Source organism: Dendropsophus ebraccatus, chromosome 6 (genome assembly GCF_027789765.1).
Source record: "Dendropsophus ebraccatus isolate aDenEbr1 chromosome 6, aDenEbr1.pat, whole genome shotgun sequence".
NCBI lineage: Eukaryota > Metazoa > Chordata > Amphibia > Anura > Hylidae > Dendropsophus > Dendropsophus ebraccatus.
In genome coordinates this window covers 130,421,687-130,442,178 of record NC_091459.1, presented here as the reverse complement: position 1 = coordinate 130,442,178, position 20,492 = coordinate 130,421,687, and the positions used below count along the sequence as shown (strand labels likewise).

General features: G+C 42.7%; 2 protein-coding genes across 5 annotated transcripts; both read left to right on the top strand.

The window, feature by feature from the left end:
• The first annotated feature begins 501 nt into the window (after window positions 1-501).
• On the top strand, window positions 502-4,427 carry LOC138795096 (C-C motif chemokine 20-like). The gene is made up of 4 exons (XM_069974052.1): window positions 502-607; window positions 1,651-1,774; window positions 3,137-3,232; window positions 3,793-4,427. Exons 1-4 carry the CDS (start codon window positions 538-540, stop codon window positions 3,878-3,880), a joined length of 378 nt encoding a protein of 125 aa, XP_069830153.1. The 5' UTR covers window positions 502-537; the 3' UTR covers window positions 3,881-4,427.
• A 3,862-nt stretch (window positions 4,428-8,289) lies between these two features.
• LOC138796069 (C-C motif chemokine 20-like) lies at window positions 8,290-19,382 on the top strand. Of its 4 annotated transcripts, XM_069975971.1 has the most exons (6): window positions 8,294-8,483; window positions 12,016-12,062; window positions 12,888-13,010; window positions 14,460-14,583; window positions 15,805-15,882; window positions 19,244-19,382. In XM_069975971.1, exons 3-6 carry the CDS (start codon window positions 12,923-12,925, stop codon window positions 19,266-19,268), a joined length of 315 nt encoding a protein of 104 aa, XP_069832072.1. In that variant the 5' UTR covers window positions 8,294-8,483; window positions 12,016-12,062; window positions 12,888-12,922; the 3' UTR covers window positions 19,269-19,382. The 4 variants fall into 4 exon arrangements, with proteins under 4 accessions (XP_069832074.1, XP_069832072.1, XP_069832073.1 ...); XM_069975973.1 differs by lacking the exon at window positions 12,016-12,062 and having other exon boundaries at window positions 8,290-8,483; window positions 14,463-14,583; XM_069975972.1 differs by lacking the exon at window positions 12,016-12,062 and having other exon boundaries at window positions 12,901-13,010.
• The last annotated feature ends 1,110 nt before the right edge of the window (window positions 19,383-20,492 follow it).

The window sequence follows — 20,492 nt, the reverse complement described above, 5'->3', positions numbered from 1 at the left end:
ATATATATATATATATATATATATATAAAAATAAATAAATAAATATATATATATATATCTATATATACAGTATATATATATATATATATATATATATATATATATATATATATTTCTACCCTTTGGCATGTATGACTTATACATTGACAATTTTATGGAAAACAATGGAAAAACCCATGAAATTTCTGGAGGGGAGGTACTAACTCCAGGGAAGGTAGTCTGCTTTGTATAGTCCTGTATAGAGGCATGTGTGGTTAGTAGTATAATAACATATACATTTCAAGGTTATATTACAGGTCTGACAAGGAAAGCAGATAGCTACTACTATTTCATCATGGAGAAGTATGTATGATAGTATGCAGCTTGTCTGGGAAAATCCAGCTCCTCTGTGCAGTAGGGACATTGTCACAAGCTATAAGGGACTTTCCTGGATGAACACAAAAGGTGTGGGACTGAGCATGTCATTGTGTTCTGCTGGTATATATAAGCCCCTGGCACAGGCATGTCACACATTAACTCCCAACTACAGTGACAACCATGATCTCCCGCAGGAGCCTGTCTATGCCACTTGCTCTTACACTCATCATACTTGCGGCTGTTTCGCCAGGTAAGAAAACATGGACATAGATAGTATCTTATGATCGTTGTGTGTGTTATGTTAGACGCACCAGTATTTCTTCTTATATTCACTCTTACTTACAGAGGAGTTACAGCAGAGCTGAGTGTGTCACATTCATGCACTGTGATGATGACAAATTCCACCATGCAATATTAACAATCTCAGCTCTGCTATCTCTGCGCACAGAGTGCGTGCACCTGGTTAATCATTTTCAGAGTGAAAGGAAGAATGTGTGTGTCAACTGCAATGATATGAAGCGAAGATTAATTTGTCACTGGACACATGTTTTAATCACAATTTGTAGTAAATCTCCATGGATATCTAAGGAAATCGGTCAGCTTTATGTCATGCTCAGAGCTGCGGATATGGACAGATCAATGATAGGGTGATAAAACTATTGATACCTGTCTCTTAGTTAAAGTTATGAAATCATGTTTTCCTTCTAAGCTTGAGTGTAAAAAGATGATGACAAGCTGCTGCATGCATGCCTTCTCCCTCCCCCACCTCCTCTGCATGCTGCAGTCTAGCACTCACGCTTTTACACTCACGCTTTAGGAGAAAAAATGATTTCATAACTTTGCGAAAAGCCATCAACCTTATCAGTTATCTGCCCATGTTTGCATCTCTGAGCAAAGTTATAGAACCGACACATTTAAAGGGGTATCCCCATGTCATAAAGTGATGGCTACAACCACCAGGATGTGCAGGAAACTAGAGGAAATAGAGAGTAGCCGCAGTTCCTACATAGCTGGGTATCCAGAACCTCCACTATCCAGGGAAAACCCAGAAGGAATGCATTGCGACACCAGTGTTGCGTCTCCTTTACCTTCATGATCAGTGAGTGCCAAAGGCATATGCCATCTTTTCATGAGAGGTGAAACCCCTTTGAAAGAAATGTTCACATTGCACAGATGATGTGGGCACAACGTGTTTTTAATGCCTCATTGTCCAATTTTTGTCTGTGTAACTATTTGCATATATTTCCATATATTTTTATATATATTTTATATTTGTTTTCTTTTGTATTTCAGTATTTGGCCATTTTGACTGCTGCACAAGGTATACAAACCAAAGGTTCAAGGTTTCACAAGTGGCAATGTTTGAAGACTACTATTTCCAGGACTCCTCAGACGTCTGTGACATTGATGCTTTTGTGTAAGTTTCCAATTATACTCCCATGTATTACTAGCAGTAGTGGTATTGGTGCTGGACTACTACTTGTAATTCTACTATCACTATGGCTAGTGTGACTTACGACAGTTATTGGAAGAACACCTTTACTGTTTTTGATTCTGTTTCATGGTGGAAACAGATGGAAGTAGAGATGTGTCCAGACTTACCTTTCTCTTAGATAAGTATAGAAATTTTTCATAATAGCCTTTCACTACACTACACTATCCCGACATGTCATGATAGCCTCATTTAGATAATAATGTCTGTCTCCTCCCATAGACTTACACATTGTGGGAAGGTCGTGACTTCAAGTAACTACATACTGTATATTCAGTTAAGAGATAAGATGAAAGTGAACACAGCAGTATTTACTATTCACTAAGAATAAAGTAATAAAGTATAAACCTATATATACAGATATTTTACATGCATCCGACCTTGTTATAAGGTTTATACTTAGTATTTGGAGCATTGGTTCCTTTGTTGTAGGTTCTTACCTCTGCAATAATACTTATTATGTAGAATTATATCAGTCACTAGTTTTCATGCAGTGAATTCCATTGTATAACAGACACAATAGAAAGCTTTGGGAGGGGGTGATTATTCTCAACTATCTGCAATAATAATCATATAGGAAAGGTTATCAATCTACACTCTATAGTTGTCGTACTTTGAATACCATAGCAGACACAATAGAAGGGATTGTGTGCTGGGGGGGAGGGGGTATAATCAATGACTTAAACAAACATAAAAAGTAAAAATGCAAACAGAACAATCACTTGAACTTTGATACTTCTGTTAATGCTCGTTGCTGCAGTAACTTTATGAGCGAGCACTAAGCCGTAACATAAACAGGAATAGACAAGTCAATCATAACCAGCTACCTCTGAGTACAGAGAACTGAACCAGAAACTACTTAAAGCTTCACTGTCAGTTAAAAAGTAAATTAAAAGATTTTTTTTTTTATACGATATACAGACATGTGAAAAGTTTTGATCAGTCTGGGTCTGGGAGACTCTGACCAATCCTTAGAATGAGTGAGAAGAAGCAATTGGGCCAAGTGCTCCTCTCTCTCTTTCTCTCTCTCTCCCCAGGAGTCAGGTTCTAAAACCTTTCTATAGAATTTCTATGGACAGAGAGAGAAGTGCTTGACTGAACACTTCTTCCTGTTTCCTGAATGAAAAAAAAACTTTTGACATGTTTATGACATGTGACAATACACAAACAGCTATACTAACACATTAAATACATAGACATTCATACTCTCACAGGTATAACTATTGGGACCTCATAGTAGCCCCTGATATGACTTGTGACTATTTTTCTTTAATTTTTTCCCCCCAGGTTTACAGTAAATGCCACACCATGCGGTAAACCAAAAAGAATCACCTTGTGTGCCGACCCGGAAAAGAAGTGGGTTGAAGACATGATAACCGCTATGTAAGTTCTTAGTTAAAAACATCTGGATAGTTTACAACAGGGTTGGGGAAACTTCAGTCCTCCAGCTATTGCAAAACTACAATTTCCATCATACCTGCTCTAAAGTGTCCCTGTCACTTAAAAAAACTTTTGACACTTTACATGGACATATCAAAAGTTTTGATCAGTTGGGTTTGGGTGATCAGATCACTACAGCAGGGAGAAGTGCTTGACTGAGCACTTCATTCCCCACCTGCAGGAAATGGGCTCCATTGTAAACCTATAAAGCCTGGCTTGTGCAACTAGGTGATTAGAGAAGAGCAGACCCCAACTGATCAAACCTTCTTACAGCATGATATGTCAAAAGTTTTTTTTTAAGTGTCATACATTGTAAGACCCCCTATTAGTTTATAAGCCCATTGCTGGGTTGGCAATATTTAGAGGGTCCTTAGGTGGTTGTCTAGTTTAGTCAATGCCCATGCTTTGTCATGCATCACCTCCGTGGAGCCCTGAACTAGACATAAAACAGCAAAAAAATTAAAGAAATTATTTAAAAAAAAAATTCTTTGTCTTTTCTACAGGAAAAAACTAGCAAAAAAGAGTAAGAAACACCAACAAAAGAAAAAACAGAAGTTATGCAGACGTAAGAAGACACGTAACTACGTGTAACGCTGCTGGGATGAGGGATGTGGACGTACCGAAGAATCTTCTTATAGGAGAGGACACTAATGGACTATATGATCTAAGTAGATGTCATATTATTATACAAAGTATATATATAAAAGTTAGTTTGACAAGTAGAAAAAAAGGTCCTTCAACACTACTGCTTTTCTCTACGCATCTGAAGGAAAGCTTCAGCTCTCTTTATATTTAAAGAAATTAGAAAAACATGGCAGTTTTCTACCAGAAACAGCATCACTCAGATCAGTTTAATTAAAGTGAATACCACATACAACCTGACAGCAGGTGTGGTGCTGTTTTTGAAAGAAATCCTGGATTACCCACTATACGGCTTTTTCTGTTAAAGGATATGTTTACTGTCATTTCATTTATTTTAAGGGGTACTATTACACAGAACGATAATCGTCTGAACCGGCCCGATTCGAGCGATTATCGCTCCGTGTAATTGAACCTATAATTGTTGGGCGCCGACTGCGCATCACTACGTGTAATAGCGGTGCACGGCCAGCGGCTGACGATATACATTACCTATCCATGCTCCAGGGCTGCTCCTGCGCTCTGCTTCTCCCCAGTTCCCGCGCGCTCCAGCTTCAGAGCGGCCTGTCTGAGCTGACAGGCCGCTCAGCCAATCACAGGCCTGGACCTCTGCGGCCTGTGATTGGCTGAGTGGCCTGTCAGCTGAGACAGGCCGCTCTGAAGCTGGAGCGCGCGGGACCCGGGGAGAAGCGGACCGCAGGAGCAGCCCTGGAATGTGGATAGGTAAAGTATACAGTTTAAACAAGGGCTGCGAGGACATCAGTAATGATGTCCATGCATGCCTTGTTAAATGATTATCGGGCTCTGTAATAGGTCCAGTAAAAGAGCACCAATCTAGCAGATCGGCGTTCGTTTACAGTTATTATCTGGCCCCTATCGACCCGTGTAATACTACCCTTACTCTCCCTGTAAAAAAAAACTTATGACAAGTCCCACACTTCACTCTCTGGCTTGCTATTCTACCTTCAGGATCCATAGACTTATAATAGGTCCCAATTTATGCCACAAGAGAAGCGAGGGGAGTGAAGCGCTGAGCTGAAGGCTTCTTCTGGCTCTATCTAGCGATTGGTGGGGTCTGAAAATCCAGGCCCAGACTGATCAGAATGTTTTATGTCATGTGTGATATGTCAAAATTTTTTTTTTAAAGTGACGCTTTAAGTTTATTATAAGCTTACATTAAGTAAGGATGTACATTGATGTTTTCAGTATTCTCCTATAAAATTCCCCATAGGGAAGAAGGAGTTGCATTGTAATCCTATGATTTTACCACGACTTGCCTTGTGGCTGTGGATATTGAGGCTAAAAGGTGTAATCTCATTGTGTAATAATTAAAGGGGCCTATAGATTAATATAGGGTACCCTACATTTTAACACATTTAACCCATTAATGGTTTACACAACGTAATACAGGGGAAATAGGAGATTGAAGCCGCCTTTAGGTAATGTCTTACCTTCCTACTGATCCTATAGGCTTCCTCTCCTTTACATTGTGTTATTTGTCCATTTTTTGCTCATACACAGATAGACTATGTTCACACAACGTTTTTTCAGCTCCATTAAAAATGACATCCATCATTTTGAGTCTAAAATAACGGACGTTATTTAGCAGCCTTGCCTCCCCTTAGGCTAGGTTCACACTGCGTTTTCAGCATCCGTTTTTTAACGCATCCGTTTTTTGCAAAAAACGCATGAAAAACGGATTGCAAAAAACGGATTCATTTGTGTGCATCCGTTTTTCCATTGACTTCCATTATAAAAAAAAACGGATCCAAAAAACGTTGCTGACCCTATTTTTCTGGACGTTAAAAAAAACGGATCCGTTAAACGGATGCTAAAAACGCAGTGTGAACCTAGCCTTAGTGCAATGACTGGTGTTTGTACATTATTCTAGTCTAGTGGATTACTAATTGGCCTTTGGACGTGACTTAATTGAAAAGTCCATTGAATTTAATAGTAAAAACGGAGAAAGAACGGTGACAAAAGAAAAACTGTGTGTGAATAACTAATAAAAAACGTCCGCTGTTTGCAAAAGACGTCCGAAAATAATGATCATGTTCATTATTTTGACGTCCACGGTAAAAACGTCCGTTATTCAATACATTGTGCACATTGGGATTCCGTCTTCCCATTGACTTCAATGTATCGCCATTGCAGTCAGTTAAATCGTGGTAAAAACAGACGTTTTTTTAAATAGTGAAATCGGCCGCCTTTTCTCTTTTTTTTTGTGAATGTTTGGTTCCAATCTGATGTTTTTTTGGCTGAAGCATCAGGGGGGAAAAATTTGATTGTAAAGTCGCACTATATTGTTTCTTTTGAAACTGACTTGTGTTCCTTCCTTCCTTTGATTCATATTGCATCAGGTATTATAGCTATTTTTGTAAGCTCTGAAGCTTAGTTTATTCTATATTTTATTCTCTTCCCGACTACTAAATTACTTAAATGTATGATCTGTTGTAACGTCCGTCAATAAATTATGTTTATTTCAAGTGTCGTCTTTGTTGCTCTGTTATTTAGTGATGGATGATATAATCTCTAGGAGCAAAATACACAAAGAAGGGGAAGACAGCAGACGACCGGCTCCAGGGTCATTGAGGGAGATTTATTAAACATTGTGTAGTGGAGCAGTTACCATAGCAACCAATCAGAATCCAGCTTTTACTTTGGCCTTTGAAAATAAAACATGGATTCTGATTGGTTGCTATGGTAACTGCTCATCTGCACAAGGTTTAATCTACCCAATGGGGGATATATTTATGAAGTCAGGCATACTCGTACGCGGTTCTTAAATTAGGCCACGCTGGATTCACTAAGGGTATGTTCACACTGAGTAAAATAAGCGTAATTCCGCAGCGGATTACGCTTGCCTCAGTGTGTCATATCATCTTAATGGGAGAGTGCGCACTCCTCCGCAGCGCGCGCCCTCTCATTCACTCACAGCGGGACACTGAGCACGGCAGGATTCCACGGCGGAGAGCTCCGCTGCGGAATTCCTCCGTATTTGCTCAGTGTGAACGTCCCTTAGAGGAGCACGCCTCTTAGTGAAAATGGCCTGACCTGCGCCTGCCATATGGCAGGTGTAGAAGTCTAAGCCTGCTCCTGAGCAGGTGTAGATTTCGGCCATGATTTCTGCCTGCGAGCAGGTGTAAATCATGGATAAATCAGGATCTTCTCACCTTGCCATGCCCGCCTTTCCAACCTACCAGGCGAGCAGGGGATACGGCTGGCATCCCATAGAGAAGGGGCGACTCTGAGACATCTCCCTGGCGTACGCCAATGGCACAGCTTTCATAAATGTTCCCCAATATGTATTCTATCAGCATTGTCATCCAACACTTACATATTATCCTGAAAACACAGGGAACACAAAACTGCTACCTTTTCTGTCTTGCTACACAAAGGTCTTCATAGACTTATAATGGAGATGGACATCAGCAAGCCAGGGAGTGGTGCACATAACCATGTACTGCACCTGTAGAAGCATCAATCCGTTCATACCTATCATTTTAATACCTGCATAGTATTATAAGATTAACTCTAGAATGCTGACAAGGTGTTTTCATGGTGGTCTTCTCCCTCTTGTTATTGGGCCATAGAGAGTGTTCACAGTCCCCTCCATGATGCACAGTTATTTCTCATAAGAAAATATAAATTTATTTTTGATACTGGAATACTCCTTCAATGTTGCTTCCACCACTGCACACTAATAAGCATGATCAAATACTTGGAGAGCATCATTAGTTACCATGAATGTACTACAACCATACAACCATATGTCATGTCTGATCTATCAGCATGGGAGTGAGCAGGGTGTGCACTGATTGATAAAGCAATCTTGGAACTTATCACAGTCCCCACCAAACCTGATCGGTAAGGTGGAAGCCGGAGGGAGGATGGAAAAATTAATTTACACAGCAGATTCTACATACTGTACTGTCACCATACTGGAACCCAATGGCACATTAAAGGGGAACTATCAGTAGGTTAGACAAACCTAACTTGCTGAACGCCCCCTATAGGGCCAGGACACTAAGGAGGAAGGTATGTGTGTTAACTTCCTCCACGGTGCTGGTCCCGTGCTGTGAGTTGGGATAAACTACACTCTGGAGCCCCGTTAGGAGCACTGCCGTGTCATCCGGCCCACCCCTACTAATGATAATCAATGGACGGGGGAAGGCCTGATGAGACGGCAGTGATCCTAAATGTGTTCCAGAGAGGAGTTTACCCCATGTAACAGCACGGGACTGTCGCTTAGGAGGAAGGTAAGACATAGAGCACTTCCTCCCAACTCAAGAGGGACATTTACAAAGACCAGCGTAAATTAGGCCCCATCCCATTTTTCCAGTCCGGATTTATTAAGAGGCCCACGCCTCTTAATAGATACGTCCGGTCCTGCGCCTGCAAGCAGGCATAAATCACGACAAATCAGGCGTGGGAGGAGGCCATGCCTCCTCCCCACCTTGCCGTGACCCCCCCCAACCACCCATCGGGCAAGTGGGAGAAACGACAGGTGTAAAGGCCCTATACCACAGGCCGACTGAGAGGAGCAAACAAGCGGGTGAGTCCGGGGGGTGCTGTGGGGAGGTGCGGGGGGCTACCCTGGTGATCGCTAGATTGTCCAGGCAGCCCATAGCATACAGCATTGTTGCTGTATGAGTCGTTTGTCTTTCAACGTGTTTTTAAGGCAAACAACGCAACGTTCAGCCGACATGAATGATGTCGGCTGATCTTTGCCTTCTATTCCACGGGACGAATCGTTCCGAGGAATAGGGCCTTAAGCCAGGGAGAAGGGGCGTACACTAGTGGCGCAGCCTTTGTAAATGTCCCCCAGAGTGTTAACAATATGCTGGAAGGTATTACTCTCCAGAAGGACACAGACTCGGCACTACTAGCTCAGCTTAACCCGTTATGGTATCACTCACTAGACACATATAAAACACATCCTATGCGGGGGTGCTCAGATCATAAAAAGTCTGGATCCAATATAGCATATAGAGTAAAGAAATCGGCACTCACCCAGGATGAAAATGTCTTCTTTATTGTAATGAAAAATCCATTAAAAAGTTGCAGGGAGAGGGAGCTAGGCAATCAGGTCACAGCTATATGCTGGAAGGTGTTTGCCTGAGTTCATTGGCAGCTAAGCCACCACCCCTACCCACGTCACTGTATCTGACAACTAGTAAATCATTAGCACTTCTTGGTTAAGATTAAGGTGTATGTGGGAAAATGAAGACGCAAGTAGATTTGACAGAGACATGATATATTTGGTGTAGGTGGAGTGCTGCGTTGGCCTTCTTCCATCTGGAAAGTCTTTGAAGGCATGGGATATTGGCTTGGCTTTTGTAGCAGAGCTAAATTTCACAATTGGCACCTATCACAAGATATTATGTAGTGCTGTACTATCTAGTTGTATAATAGAATATTTTATCTAAAAGATTAAATTTAAACTGCTGCTTACCTGCTGCTTCAAAAGGTGTTTTTGTTCGATTTACCCATCAGAGTGCTGTTACTGTAACTGAGCCCCCGAACAAGGTGCACAGCCATTTTTTTTTTTAGGCTATGTTCACACTACGTATATGTCTGGCCGCATATTTTACGCGGCCGGATATATACGTGTGAAACTCCGGCCAGGGATTTACGTAAGTTGCGGCCGGCTACGTACGGTCCGCAAACTTACGCCCGTAGTCTACTTACGCTTCCCGAGCGCCGTACGTAGCGATCTGACAGCGGTCTTTTATTTGGAAATCTTCGCCTAGCCCCCGACACCCCACAGAACCTTTTGGATCAGCAAATCAAAGTACAAAAATGAAGAAATCACCACTCCCTACGGGACCGCATGTTACGCTACTGGCGTAAGTTACAGCATTTCCGTCCCAAAACAATGGTCTGGTTCATTTTTTACGGCGCCACATACGATCCGGGCGTAAGTTCTTACGTAGTGTGAACTGTGCAGCCGTAGATCGTATACTTTCCATTGTACGCAAACTACGTAAATCTCTGGCCGCTTATTCACAGAACGCACTACGGCCGGAAACTTACGTAGTGTGAACATAGCCTCAATCAGATGATTTTTATTAAAAGTTTTTTTTTATTTTTTGTGCACAAATAAAAATAAGAGGTTATAACTGAACACCTCACAGGGTGGGGTCTGTGTTTTGTGTGCAGTTAACATGTTTTACAATTACATATTATTTAAGATATTATCCTCATAGACAGTGAACCATTTTGAAATTGTGGTAAGTCATTTGTGTGGTCATATCTGTTACATCATCACAAATCTGCCCTTTATTCACCTATATGTTTTTCACATCTGCTCCTCCAGTATGTGAGTCTCCTTTTGGTCTTACGAATACGAATTACCCCGAACTACATTTGACAGCACTTTACATTGTCTGCTATGGATAATTGGAATGTGGGCAAACCTGAATGTGCCCCCATCCCAATTAAAAAGAAATGACGTTCATCCAGCTGGTACAGCAGTACTGGACGGTTTGAACTTCACCGACACCGTCTGTCTGTGTCATACATAGTGTGAACCTGGCCTAAAACTGCACTGGAGCGGCATTGAGGATGAATGTACCTTCTTCCTCATCGCTCTGTGCACTATAGGGAGCTATCAGCCGGTTAGATTTGTCTAACCTGCTGGTAGTTCCCCTTTAATACATTATAATATTTTGCTGGCATCAGAAGCAGTTGATTGACATAGCGTGCTAGTCTGCAGTCTATGACGTGCAGGTACACCCTAATCCTTCTCAACAAGTGACTCTCCCAGTTCTTCTTCTCCAAGACATAGTGTACTGGATCAGCCATGCAGGTTAATAGTAGCCAGACACAAATTTATTCACATTGAACCTCATTTGCCAAGTGGATTCTCAAAGACAAGTTGGCTTGTAACATTTTCCATAAACTGGACTACAAGGCTTAGTGCGCAAATCCCATCCTATATATCAGTCATGTCAAAATCTGGCCCGCGGTGCCATTATTTTTGGCCTGCCAGGCAATTCAGAGATTGAATTACATCTGGCCCACCATGGCTACTATATATGAGACTATGGGGGGGGGGGGCTGGCTACTATATAAGAGACTATGAGGAGGGCTGGCTACTATATGAGACTATGGGGGAGGGCTAGCTACAAATATGAGACTACTGGGGAGGGCTGGCTACTATATAAGAGACTATGAGGAGGGCTGGCTACTATATGAGACTATGGGGGAGGGCTAGCTACAAATATGAGACTACTGGGGAGGGCTGGCTACTATATAAGAGACTATGGGAGAGGGCTGGCTACTATATAAGAGACTTTTCGGGAGGGCTGGCTACTATATAAGAGACTATGGGGGAGGGCTGGCTACTATAAAAGAGACTATGGGGGAGGGCAGGTTACTATATGGGACACTTGGGGTGCTGGATACTATTTGGGTACTATTAGGAAGGCTGGCTAATATGTGGAGCCATTTTGGTTGGGTTGGCTACTACATGGGGCAATATTGGGGGGGTTGGCTATTACATGGCTTGGGGTTTTATCATATCACAGCAATTTGTCACGCATTTATCATAGTGCACAGCGCTGGGAGACGCACACCACTGACAGTGCCAGGAACACCGCATTCGCACTTCAATAATTATCAAGATTGGCCCACATTGGCCTGCCCGATTTTTTTATTTTGGCCCACTGTATACTTGAGTTTGACACCCTTACTCTATATCATGAATTAATAAATAAAAAAGCAAGCCCAATTTTATAAAACTATAGACTTCAATTTCCCATACTGAGCAAAAATACTGTGTGGGGACATAGCCTTAAAGTGACTGTACCACCAGGCCCAGGCTGAAGCACTGGAGGCGGGCCGACCCACCCCCAGTGGGAAGAAACCCCAGCCCCTCCATGACGTGACTCCATTTGAATCAATCATAGAGGGGCTAGGGTTTCCTCCCACTAAGGGTGGGTCGGCCCGCCTCCAGTGCTTCAGCCTGGGCCTGGTGGTACAGTCACTTTAAAGTTTCACTGTTGTTATAACTTTTAAAGCCTAAATCAACAGTACAGTAGATGTGAAATAAAGCAAGTTTGCAATAAACATTTTTTTTTTAGTTATCATGGAAACCTAGGTAATCTGTGCACTCACACCTGGACTTCTGGTAAGTATAGCTTTGTTTTACAGCATGATAAAAAAATTACTGTATATAGAAAACTTGCTTTATATCCCATCTACAGTTCATTTAGATTTTGAAAGTTATAACAACAGTGACATAAGCCTACAGGTCTAAAAAGGTCTGGAAGACCTAGAGCTCTTTCGAACATCGGCCCCATATCACACTTGTGTCAGTCCTTAGGGACTATGCCAGTCACTAGGGAATCTCAAACTATTATGAACCAATGTACAGAAATATCATTACTACACAGGACAGGCACTCAACATCTAACCGCCTAGATGCTGTGGAAGCTATTTACTGTGGCATCTAGGCGGTTTAATAGCTGTCATATCCAATACTGACAGTCCTCAGTAACTATTTTATACATACTTAGAGACCAATAATGGAGGAGGTAATCAGTTTTAAGTATAGGTGTTCTAGGTGTTACTTTATTTTACATACAGGAGAGTTGACAGGGTTCATCTATTTGATTACCTTTTAAAATTCCCCTTTAGTAAATTGTAACCTGTGTTGCACACAATATGTTAATTAACGAGAATACATATTACGTCAGCAACATCAGACTAATCCCATCCAATCCAATCCATAGGATAAAAAAACACCCACTATTTATATGGGTACTTTTGTCAGATTACTATTCTGCAACTTCATAATCAGGGAATGCCCAGGGTGCTTATTAGCTGCATATGGTGACCATGATATACAACAGCTAGCTATGCTAAAGGGTGAGGGGAAATAAAAGGGAAAATCCTAGTACATGTACATGAATATTCATCATGTAGGATTGCATTATTTATTCTATATAAATAGGGAAACTGTTCAGCTCCCCAGGATATGCAGACGCCATGGCTCAAATGGATCAAGTACCTGTAAAGAAGATTTCATATGTTGTAGCTATACTGGGTCTTCTTTACTGTGTGATGCATGGAAGAGGTAGGTGATTGTAGACTAAGTGAATGGATGAATAAATAGATAGATTAGATATATAGATAATAGATAGATAGATAGATAGATAGGACATAGAAAAGAGATATATATAGATGATGGATAGATAGATAGATAGATAGATAGATAGATAGATAGGAGATAGATAGATAGATAGATAGATAGATAGATAGATAGATAGATAGAGCAACAGTCCGCAGCACACCAAATAGTAATACATGGTGATTTATTCCATCAGTAAGGTACACCTTATTAATAGAATAAATCTCCATTTATTATTATTTGGTGTGCTGTGGACTGTTGCTGTATACTTTTGGGATGCCTGGCCAAAGGACCTACTCTGAAAGCACCCATTCCGCACTATATGGATGTGCGGCTTTTTTCTACACTAGATAGAAAGATAAATAGATAGATAGATAATGGATAGATAGATAGATAGATAGATAGATAGATAGATAGGAGATAGATAGGAGATAGATAGATAGATAGATAGATAGATAGATAGATAGATAGATAGATAGGAGATAGATAGATAGGAGATAGATAGATAGATAGATAGATAGACAGACAGATAGGCGATAGATAGATAGATAGATAGATAGATAGATAGATAGACAGATAGGCGATAGATAGATAGATAGATAGATAGGAGATGGATAGATAGATAGGAGATAGATAGATGATAGATAGATAGAAGATAGATAGGAGATAGATAGATAGATGATAGATAGATAAATAGATAGATATATAGTTAATGGATAGATAGACAGATAGGCCATAGATAGATAGATAGATAGATAAATAAAATAGTTGCCCTTGTTCTTACTACTATTACTATTACTACAGTGATAACCTTAGGCTGTATTCCCACATTCAAGGAACATGGACGTGGAATGCCTGTAACGTAGTCTTCCCCGCCCGGACAGCATCTGTAATTAGATGCTGAGAGCGGGGGAACTGTACTGATATGCACCGTACTGTAATGAAGCAGACGCGGGGCTCTGTCATTACAGCGTGGCGCATATCGGTACAGTTCCCCCGCTCTTAGCATCTAATTACAGATGCTAACCGGGCTGCTCTACTTTGGGTGGCATGAAAAGCTGGATCCAGTCCTGGGAAACTGGAAGACTTTTCCCAAGACTGGATCCAGCTTTTCCAGGAACTTGGGGAGGAGCAGCACATACTTAAAATGCAGCCGACTGCCAAGCTAATCAAGTGATTCATTTTTACTGTATAGTCGCTCATCTGAACTTGCAACCCACCTCCACTCTATGTAGCTAGCTCCCCTATATGCGACAGCTAAGGACAGACATCGTCATATAAACTTCCCCCAGATGTATCTCAGGATCACAGTGGTACTCCGGAGTAAGACCCAGTGTGATAAGTAACTTTTGCTATGATGATCTTACATTTATCCCTTCTCTTATGTATTTACAGCAGATGTGTCTGCAGGAGCGTTTGATTGCTGCTATACCTACTATAGGAAGACTCTACCCATGGTCGCCATCAAGAGCTTCACAATTCAGAGCAGCAGCGAGGTGTGCGCCATTGACGCCATCATGTAAGTGGCTTCTTTGATTTCATAGTTTGTGTGCATAAAGAGTTGCCCTATGAATAATTTTTACATTAAACAAAGTTTTTACAAAGGAACTACTGTATTTAAAAAAAATCTTGTCTTTAGATAGGTTTATAAATGTTTGTTATAACACCTCTTACATCTTTAAGTCCACCTAATGTCTTCAGTGTTGGTGGTCACACATGCTCAGAAGCTTAGTCACGCCAGCCAGATTCTCTTGTACATCCCATGAAGGCAGACCATGCAGTAGCTATGGAGCCCATGGAGCAGGAACACCTGGGGGAAAATGATCTAGATCCCTTCCCCTTTATCAGATTCACTATGGACATCATAGCTTACAACTTAGGATGAAGATCCAGTTGAAAACTGTGACGAGGCCGAGAGACATTCATCCTCTGCGCCACCACAAGAGGCCATGGGCAGCTATGTGGGACAGCAAGTAGGGCGTTGTTAGTGGGCATGGCCCTGTGGGTGTGGAATAGTTGGGGAAGTCTTAGTGAGGAGCCTAAGATGTTTGTTAAAAGAACACAACCTGGAAACTGTAATGTTAAATTAGTCCTGTAATAATTGCTTTCAGCATATTACATAATGCCCATATTTTGTGACCATACTATGTATATTTAAAGGGAATCTGTCAACTGTATATGTTATTAAGCGTGCAGACACCATTGGGTGAGCTAGAAGGCACGCCAGGCTATGGCACTTAGGCCCCTTTACCCTGCCTACTTGACACTTGGCTGAGAAAATAGTGTTTTATAAGGTTTGTAACCGCCATCAGCTCCAGGAAAGGAACAATTTGCATGTATATCAACTTTCCAACGATACTGTCCATGAAGAATAACTTAAAGTGTCAGTGTCACTGTATACAAACAGCAATAACACCACAGGCATCAAATAGGGCAAATACAACTGAGAGTTTTAAAGCCTATCATAATCGTGGAGAAGGCCTTTTCCTCACCTTGTTCCTCTTTTCCTGTTTGTTTATTTAGCATGAACCAGGTAATGAAAGAAGGGGGAGGAGGGGGATGTTGCTGCAGTTCTAACTATGAACAATGAGATATCTACAGCCTATGGCAGTCACTGCACAGCACAGGTTTATATTACATAAGAATGAGTGTGTCCACTCAGTATATGGATAGAGAGACAATGTTTTGCAGGTGTTCTAAGTAAGTTCACTGAAATTCACTAAATTATTCTTATTTTTAGCTTCATCACAAAGAAAGGGCGGAAAGTCTGTACCGACCCCAAAGAAGCTTGGGTCAGAAAAGCCATGAGGAGTCTAAGGTGAGCTTTTAAGATGAATGAAAAAAAGAAAATAGGGTCATCGGTTTTTTTTGTGTGTTAAATGTGTAGTGTATGCAGTACGTAATGTATTGGACCACTCATCTATAGCACATCTATTGAGACTACATCGTACCATTAGTTTAGTATGATATATAAACTTACTAAAACTAATAAAATTTTCCAAGCAGATGTAGTTTACATTTTTTAACTTAATAAGTCAGCTCAAATATGCACAATATGTTCAGTGAGTCTCCCGCATGTACACATGGATGGCCTATGTGTCCAACCTCTGGCACCTGTCACCACACCTGACCTGTGTGTTATAGTAAAGCCTTGTATTCCCAATGAGATGACAATTCTGTATCACCTATTCTTATAGCTGTGTGATGTGCCGTTCATTCTGACTATAAATCTATGACTCCATAACCAACTGGGTGTTACTAATGGGGACGTGTCCCTGCATAGTTGGCTCTGACTGGATAGTGTCACACACTGTGTGCAGACACGCCCCCTATTGGTAACACCCAGTTGGTTATGGAGTTATAGATCTCTATTCTCACAGAGCCATAAGAAAAGATGGCTAGATTTGTTATTACATGGCCATTACATGGATTTGATAAAACAGACCCTCAGGTCTTCTTTAATCAGAACATTGACGCGGCTGTACTGTTACTGCTATGTTACAATACTGTACTGATGACTGTGATGTGTACTGCAGGTACTGCCCTTGGTAACCAATAGAAAAGCTCTTAATTTTTTTTTATTTAGGCACAAAGGGTCTGGCCTGAAGTCTGCATTGAGGGTGCCTTCACACCTACCGGATCCACAGCGGATCTCACTTCTGCGGATTCGAAGCGAGAACCGCTGCGGATCCGGTATCAATTCACCCCTATGATAGCACATATTCGCAGCGGGATTGACATCCCTGGTGCCCGCAGTCCCGCCATCACATCCCCCATCCCCCCATCCCGGCCACATCCCCCCATCAGCCCATCTCCGGCCGACTGCCGCGAGCATACATTACCTGCTCGGCGGCGCGGCTGCAGTGAGGCTCCCGGCTCCGGTCCCGCTCAGATCAGCTGAGCGGGACCGGAGCCGGCAGCCTCACTGCAGCCGCAGCGCGGAGCAGGTACTGTATGCTCTCGGCGGCGGGATGCAGGCGACGGCGGGCTGGGCTGATGGGGCGGGGGATGTGGCCGGGATGGGGGGGATGCGGCGGCGGGGCTGCGGGCACCAGGGAGTTAAAGCACATATTCACAGCGGGATGTCAATCCCCCTGCGAATATGTGCTATCATAGGGGTGAATTGATACCGGATCCGCAGCGGTTCTCGCTTCGAATCCGCAGAAGTGAGATCCGCTGTGAATCTGGTAGGTGTGAAGGCACCCTTAAGAGGTAATATATCTATTATAGGGGTTATATATACAGTGGTCCCTCAACATACGATATTTATTGGTTCCAGGACGACCATTGTACAGTATGTTGAGACCAAAACTCTATGGAAAACTGGTCCAGGTAAAGAGCAGTACAGGACATGTAGTATCACACAATACTCTGGAGAATCACTACTAGACAGGCAACCAGTGCAGGCAATTCACTACCAGTTTCATTGGTTGATCACCTAGTTATTTATATGTGCCGCAGATTCTGACTGACTGTAGCATTGTACTGTATGTTGAGTCTGATCTCAAGTTACGATGGTCCAGAAAGGAACATTGTGTGTTGAAAATATTGTATCTTGAGGCCATTGTAAGTTGAAGGATCACTGTATACATATATATATAGGTTAAGGTGTCTACAATACTGTATGTAGTTAGGCTAAATTCACACAAGACGTGAGTTGTGAGTTAGCAGCGAAATCCCCTGCGCATGCCTCCCCTGTAACTTCCAATGTGATTACATACTAGCAGTGAATTTGCCGAAGTTCGGGTTCGTATGAACCTGAACTATCGGCTTCTGATTCCCGCTGTCTGCCCGCTCTGTGGAGAGGGTGGATACAGCCTTATGGACCGCCCAGAAAACTAGAATACAGACATGTATCCCAGTTTTCAAGGCAGTCCTTACGCTGTATCCACCCTGTTTACGGAGGCTGCAGACAGCGGGAATCAGAAGCCGATAGTTCAGGTTCATGCGAACCTGAACTTCGGCAAATTCGCTCATCTCTAATTATCATCCTGCTGCCAGTATGCAAGTCCCGGCTCCATTAACCCCCTGCCGCCGAGAAGATACATTACCTGTTCCATGATCCTGCCACATCTGAAGCTCCCGTTGGTCCCACATAGCCAATCAGTGACTGCGGCGGGGCCATGCACTGATTGGCTGCGCCTGACCTCCGGGAGCTTCTGATGTGGCAGGATCATGGAACAGGTAATGTATCTTCCCAGCTGTGGGGGGTTAATGGAGCCGGGACTTGCATACTGGCAGCGGGATGACAATATTGCTGCAAGTATGTAATCACATTGGAAATGACAGGGGAGGTATCCGCAGCGGATACGTTCTGTGTGAATTTAGCCTTAAAGGGGTACTCCAGCGGGGGGGGGGCACTTTTTTGCTGGGATCGGGGAGGAGGTGGCTGAGGGAAAAGACGTCCACTCACCTCCCCGGTTCCAGCGGCGGGTCCTGCATCGCGGCGCTCTGGTTCCCAGCCGCTTCCTGGTGTCTGACGCGGGCCCGAGATGATGCGTCTCAGGTCCGCTCAGCCAGTCAGTGACAGAGACGGGATCTGAGCGGACTTGAAACGGATCCTGCCTCCTTCACTGACTGGCTGAGCTGGAACCGGGGAGGTGAGTGGACGTCTTTTCCCTCAGCCACCTCTTCCCCGATCCCAGCAAAAAAGTGCCCCCCCGCTGGAGTACCCCTTTAATGTGATTTGAATGCCGTAGATGGAGGACACATCCTATACACATGGAGAGCGAACTCCTGCTCAAAATCACCCTTGCATTCAGTATTGCTGTGTATTTTTCCTTATTACTTTGTGATTCAATCCCAACACATCATTGGCATCACCAAATCACCTGTACTATTGATTTCTGCAAAAAAAAATGACAGTGACACTTTAAGGGTGCGTTCACACCTACAGGATCCGCAGCAGATTTGATGGTGCAGATTTGATGCTGTATTCAGTTAATTGAATGAAATATGCTGTGGATCAGCTGCGGATCCGGTAAGTGTGAACGTACCCTAAGGGTGCATTCACACGTACAGGATCCGCAGCAGATTTGACGTTGTGTTCAGTGATTTAGATCTAATCTGCTGCGGATCTGCAGCAGAAAATCCGCAGTGACTTGTTGTGAGTGAAGCTACCCTGAAAAGTAAAATCAAAGCCCAAGAGACTAACTTTAGATCCATGTTTCCATTTTTAGGAAGAAGAAGAATAAGAAGAACTAGACTGGACTGAGAGACAAAATGACTGCACTTACCAATCTTTCAACATATGCATACATCTCCGCTATTCTGTCAATACCAATGAGCCACAACAATAAAACCACCTGCTTAACATTGCTTGGATCCCTCCATCAAGGCCTGGATACCACATAATTGTGAAGGTGTCCAGGTGTGAGGTTCGGCCGCCATGGATGGGGATTGTTTCTTAGGGTACAAACACACACAGCAGATACGCAGCAGATTTGATACTGTGTTCAGTTATTTAGATCTAATCTGCTGCGTATCGCAGCAGTAAATACGCAGCGTATATGCCGTGTGTGTTTGTACCCTTAAGCACATCCCACAGATGCTGGATACGATTGAGATCTAGGTAGACAGGAGGCCGAGTCACCACCATCATCTCTTTGTCACTGTCCTTCAATAATTCCTACAATGCTAACAATTTCTTTCTTTACAATGGTTATGTAGGTGGTATGCAGGGCCATATTTACCATTAGGCACCCGTGGTCCGGTGCCTAGGGCAGCACCTTGCAGGCGGCAGCACCAGGGAGCAGGGGGACACAAAAAAAATAATTTTTTTGTTTTTATTTTTTTAGTTTCCCTCCTCGCGTTCAGACTTGCCAGTAAATCTGGTGTCTTTTCCAGGGGGGTGGGGGGTATGGTGGTATTGGTCAGGTCTGGTATCACCAATAGGTGCGTGAAGATGGGGCATCCTCAGGTTTAGTGCCTAGGGCAGCAGCAGCTGTTAATACAGCCCTGGTGGTATGTGGCACAGTAACATCTCCAATTAGAACATTGCTCATCACTCTGCCCCTGTCGGCTTGTCATCGTCCTATCTTGCATCCTGGTGACATCTTACTTAAAGGGGTAGGTCACCAACTTTTTTTTTCTTTTCAATCAACTGGCAACAGAAAGTACCAGAGTTTTGTAATTTACTTCTATTAAAAAAATGTTGTCTTACCATACTTATCAGTTGCTGTATGTCCTGCAGGAAGTGGTGTATACTTTCCAGTCTGGAGAGCAGGAGAGGTTTTCTATGGGGAAAAATTTGCTACAGCTCTGGACAGTTCCTGACATGGACAGAGGTGTCAGCAGAGAACACTGTGTAAGACTGGAAAGAATACACCACTTCCTGCAGGACATACAGCAGCTGATAAGTACTGGAAAACTTAGAGATTTTTTTTTTTAAGGGTGCATTTACAAAGAGATTTTGGAAGCCAAAGACAG

Bases quoted from the DNA above. Each gene is read 5' to 3' on its own strand.
- LOC138795096 (XM_069974052.1), top strand. From the start codon at position 538: ATGATCTCCCGCAGGAGCCTGTCTATGCCACTTGCTCTTACACTCATC. The intron at 608-1,650 runs GTAAGAAAACAT...TTTGTATTTCAG, and splicing joins ACTTGCGGCTGTTTCGCCAG to TATTTGGCCATTTTGACTGC. The intron at 3,233-3,792 runs GTAAGTTCTTAG...TCTTTTCTACAG, and splicing joins GAAGACATGATAACCGCTAT to GAAAAAACTAGCAAAAAAGA.
- LOC138796069 (XM_069975972.1), top strand. From the start codon at position 12,923: ATGGCTCAAATGGATCAAGTACCTGTAAAGAAGATTTCATATGTTGTA. The intron at 13,011-14,459 runs GTAGGTGATTGT...ATGTATTTACAG, and splicing joins CTGTGTGATGCATGGAAGAG to CAGATGTGTCTGCAGGAGCG. The intron at 15,883-19,243 runs GTGAGCTTTTAA...TTCCATTTTTAG, and splicing joins AAAGCCATGAGGAGTCTAAG to GAAGAAGAAGAATAAGAAGA.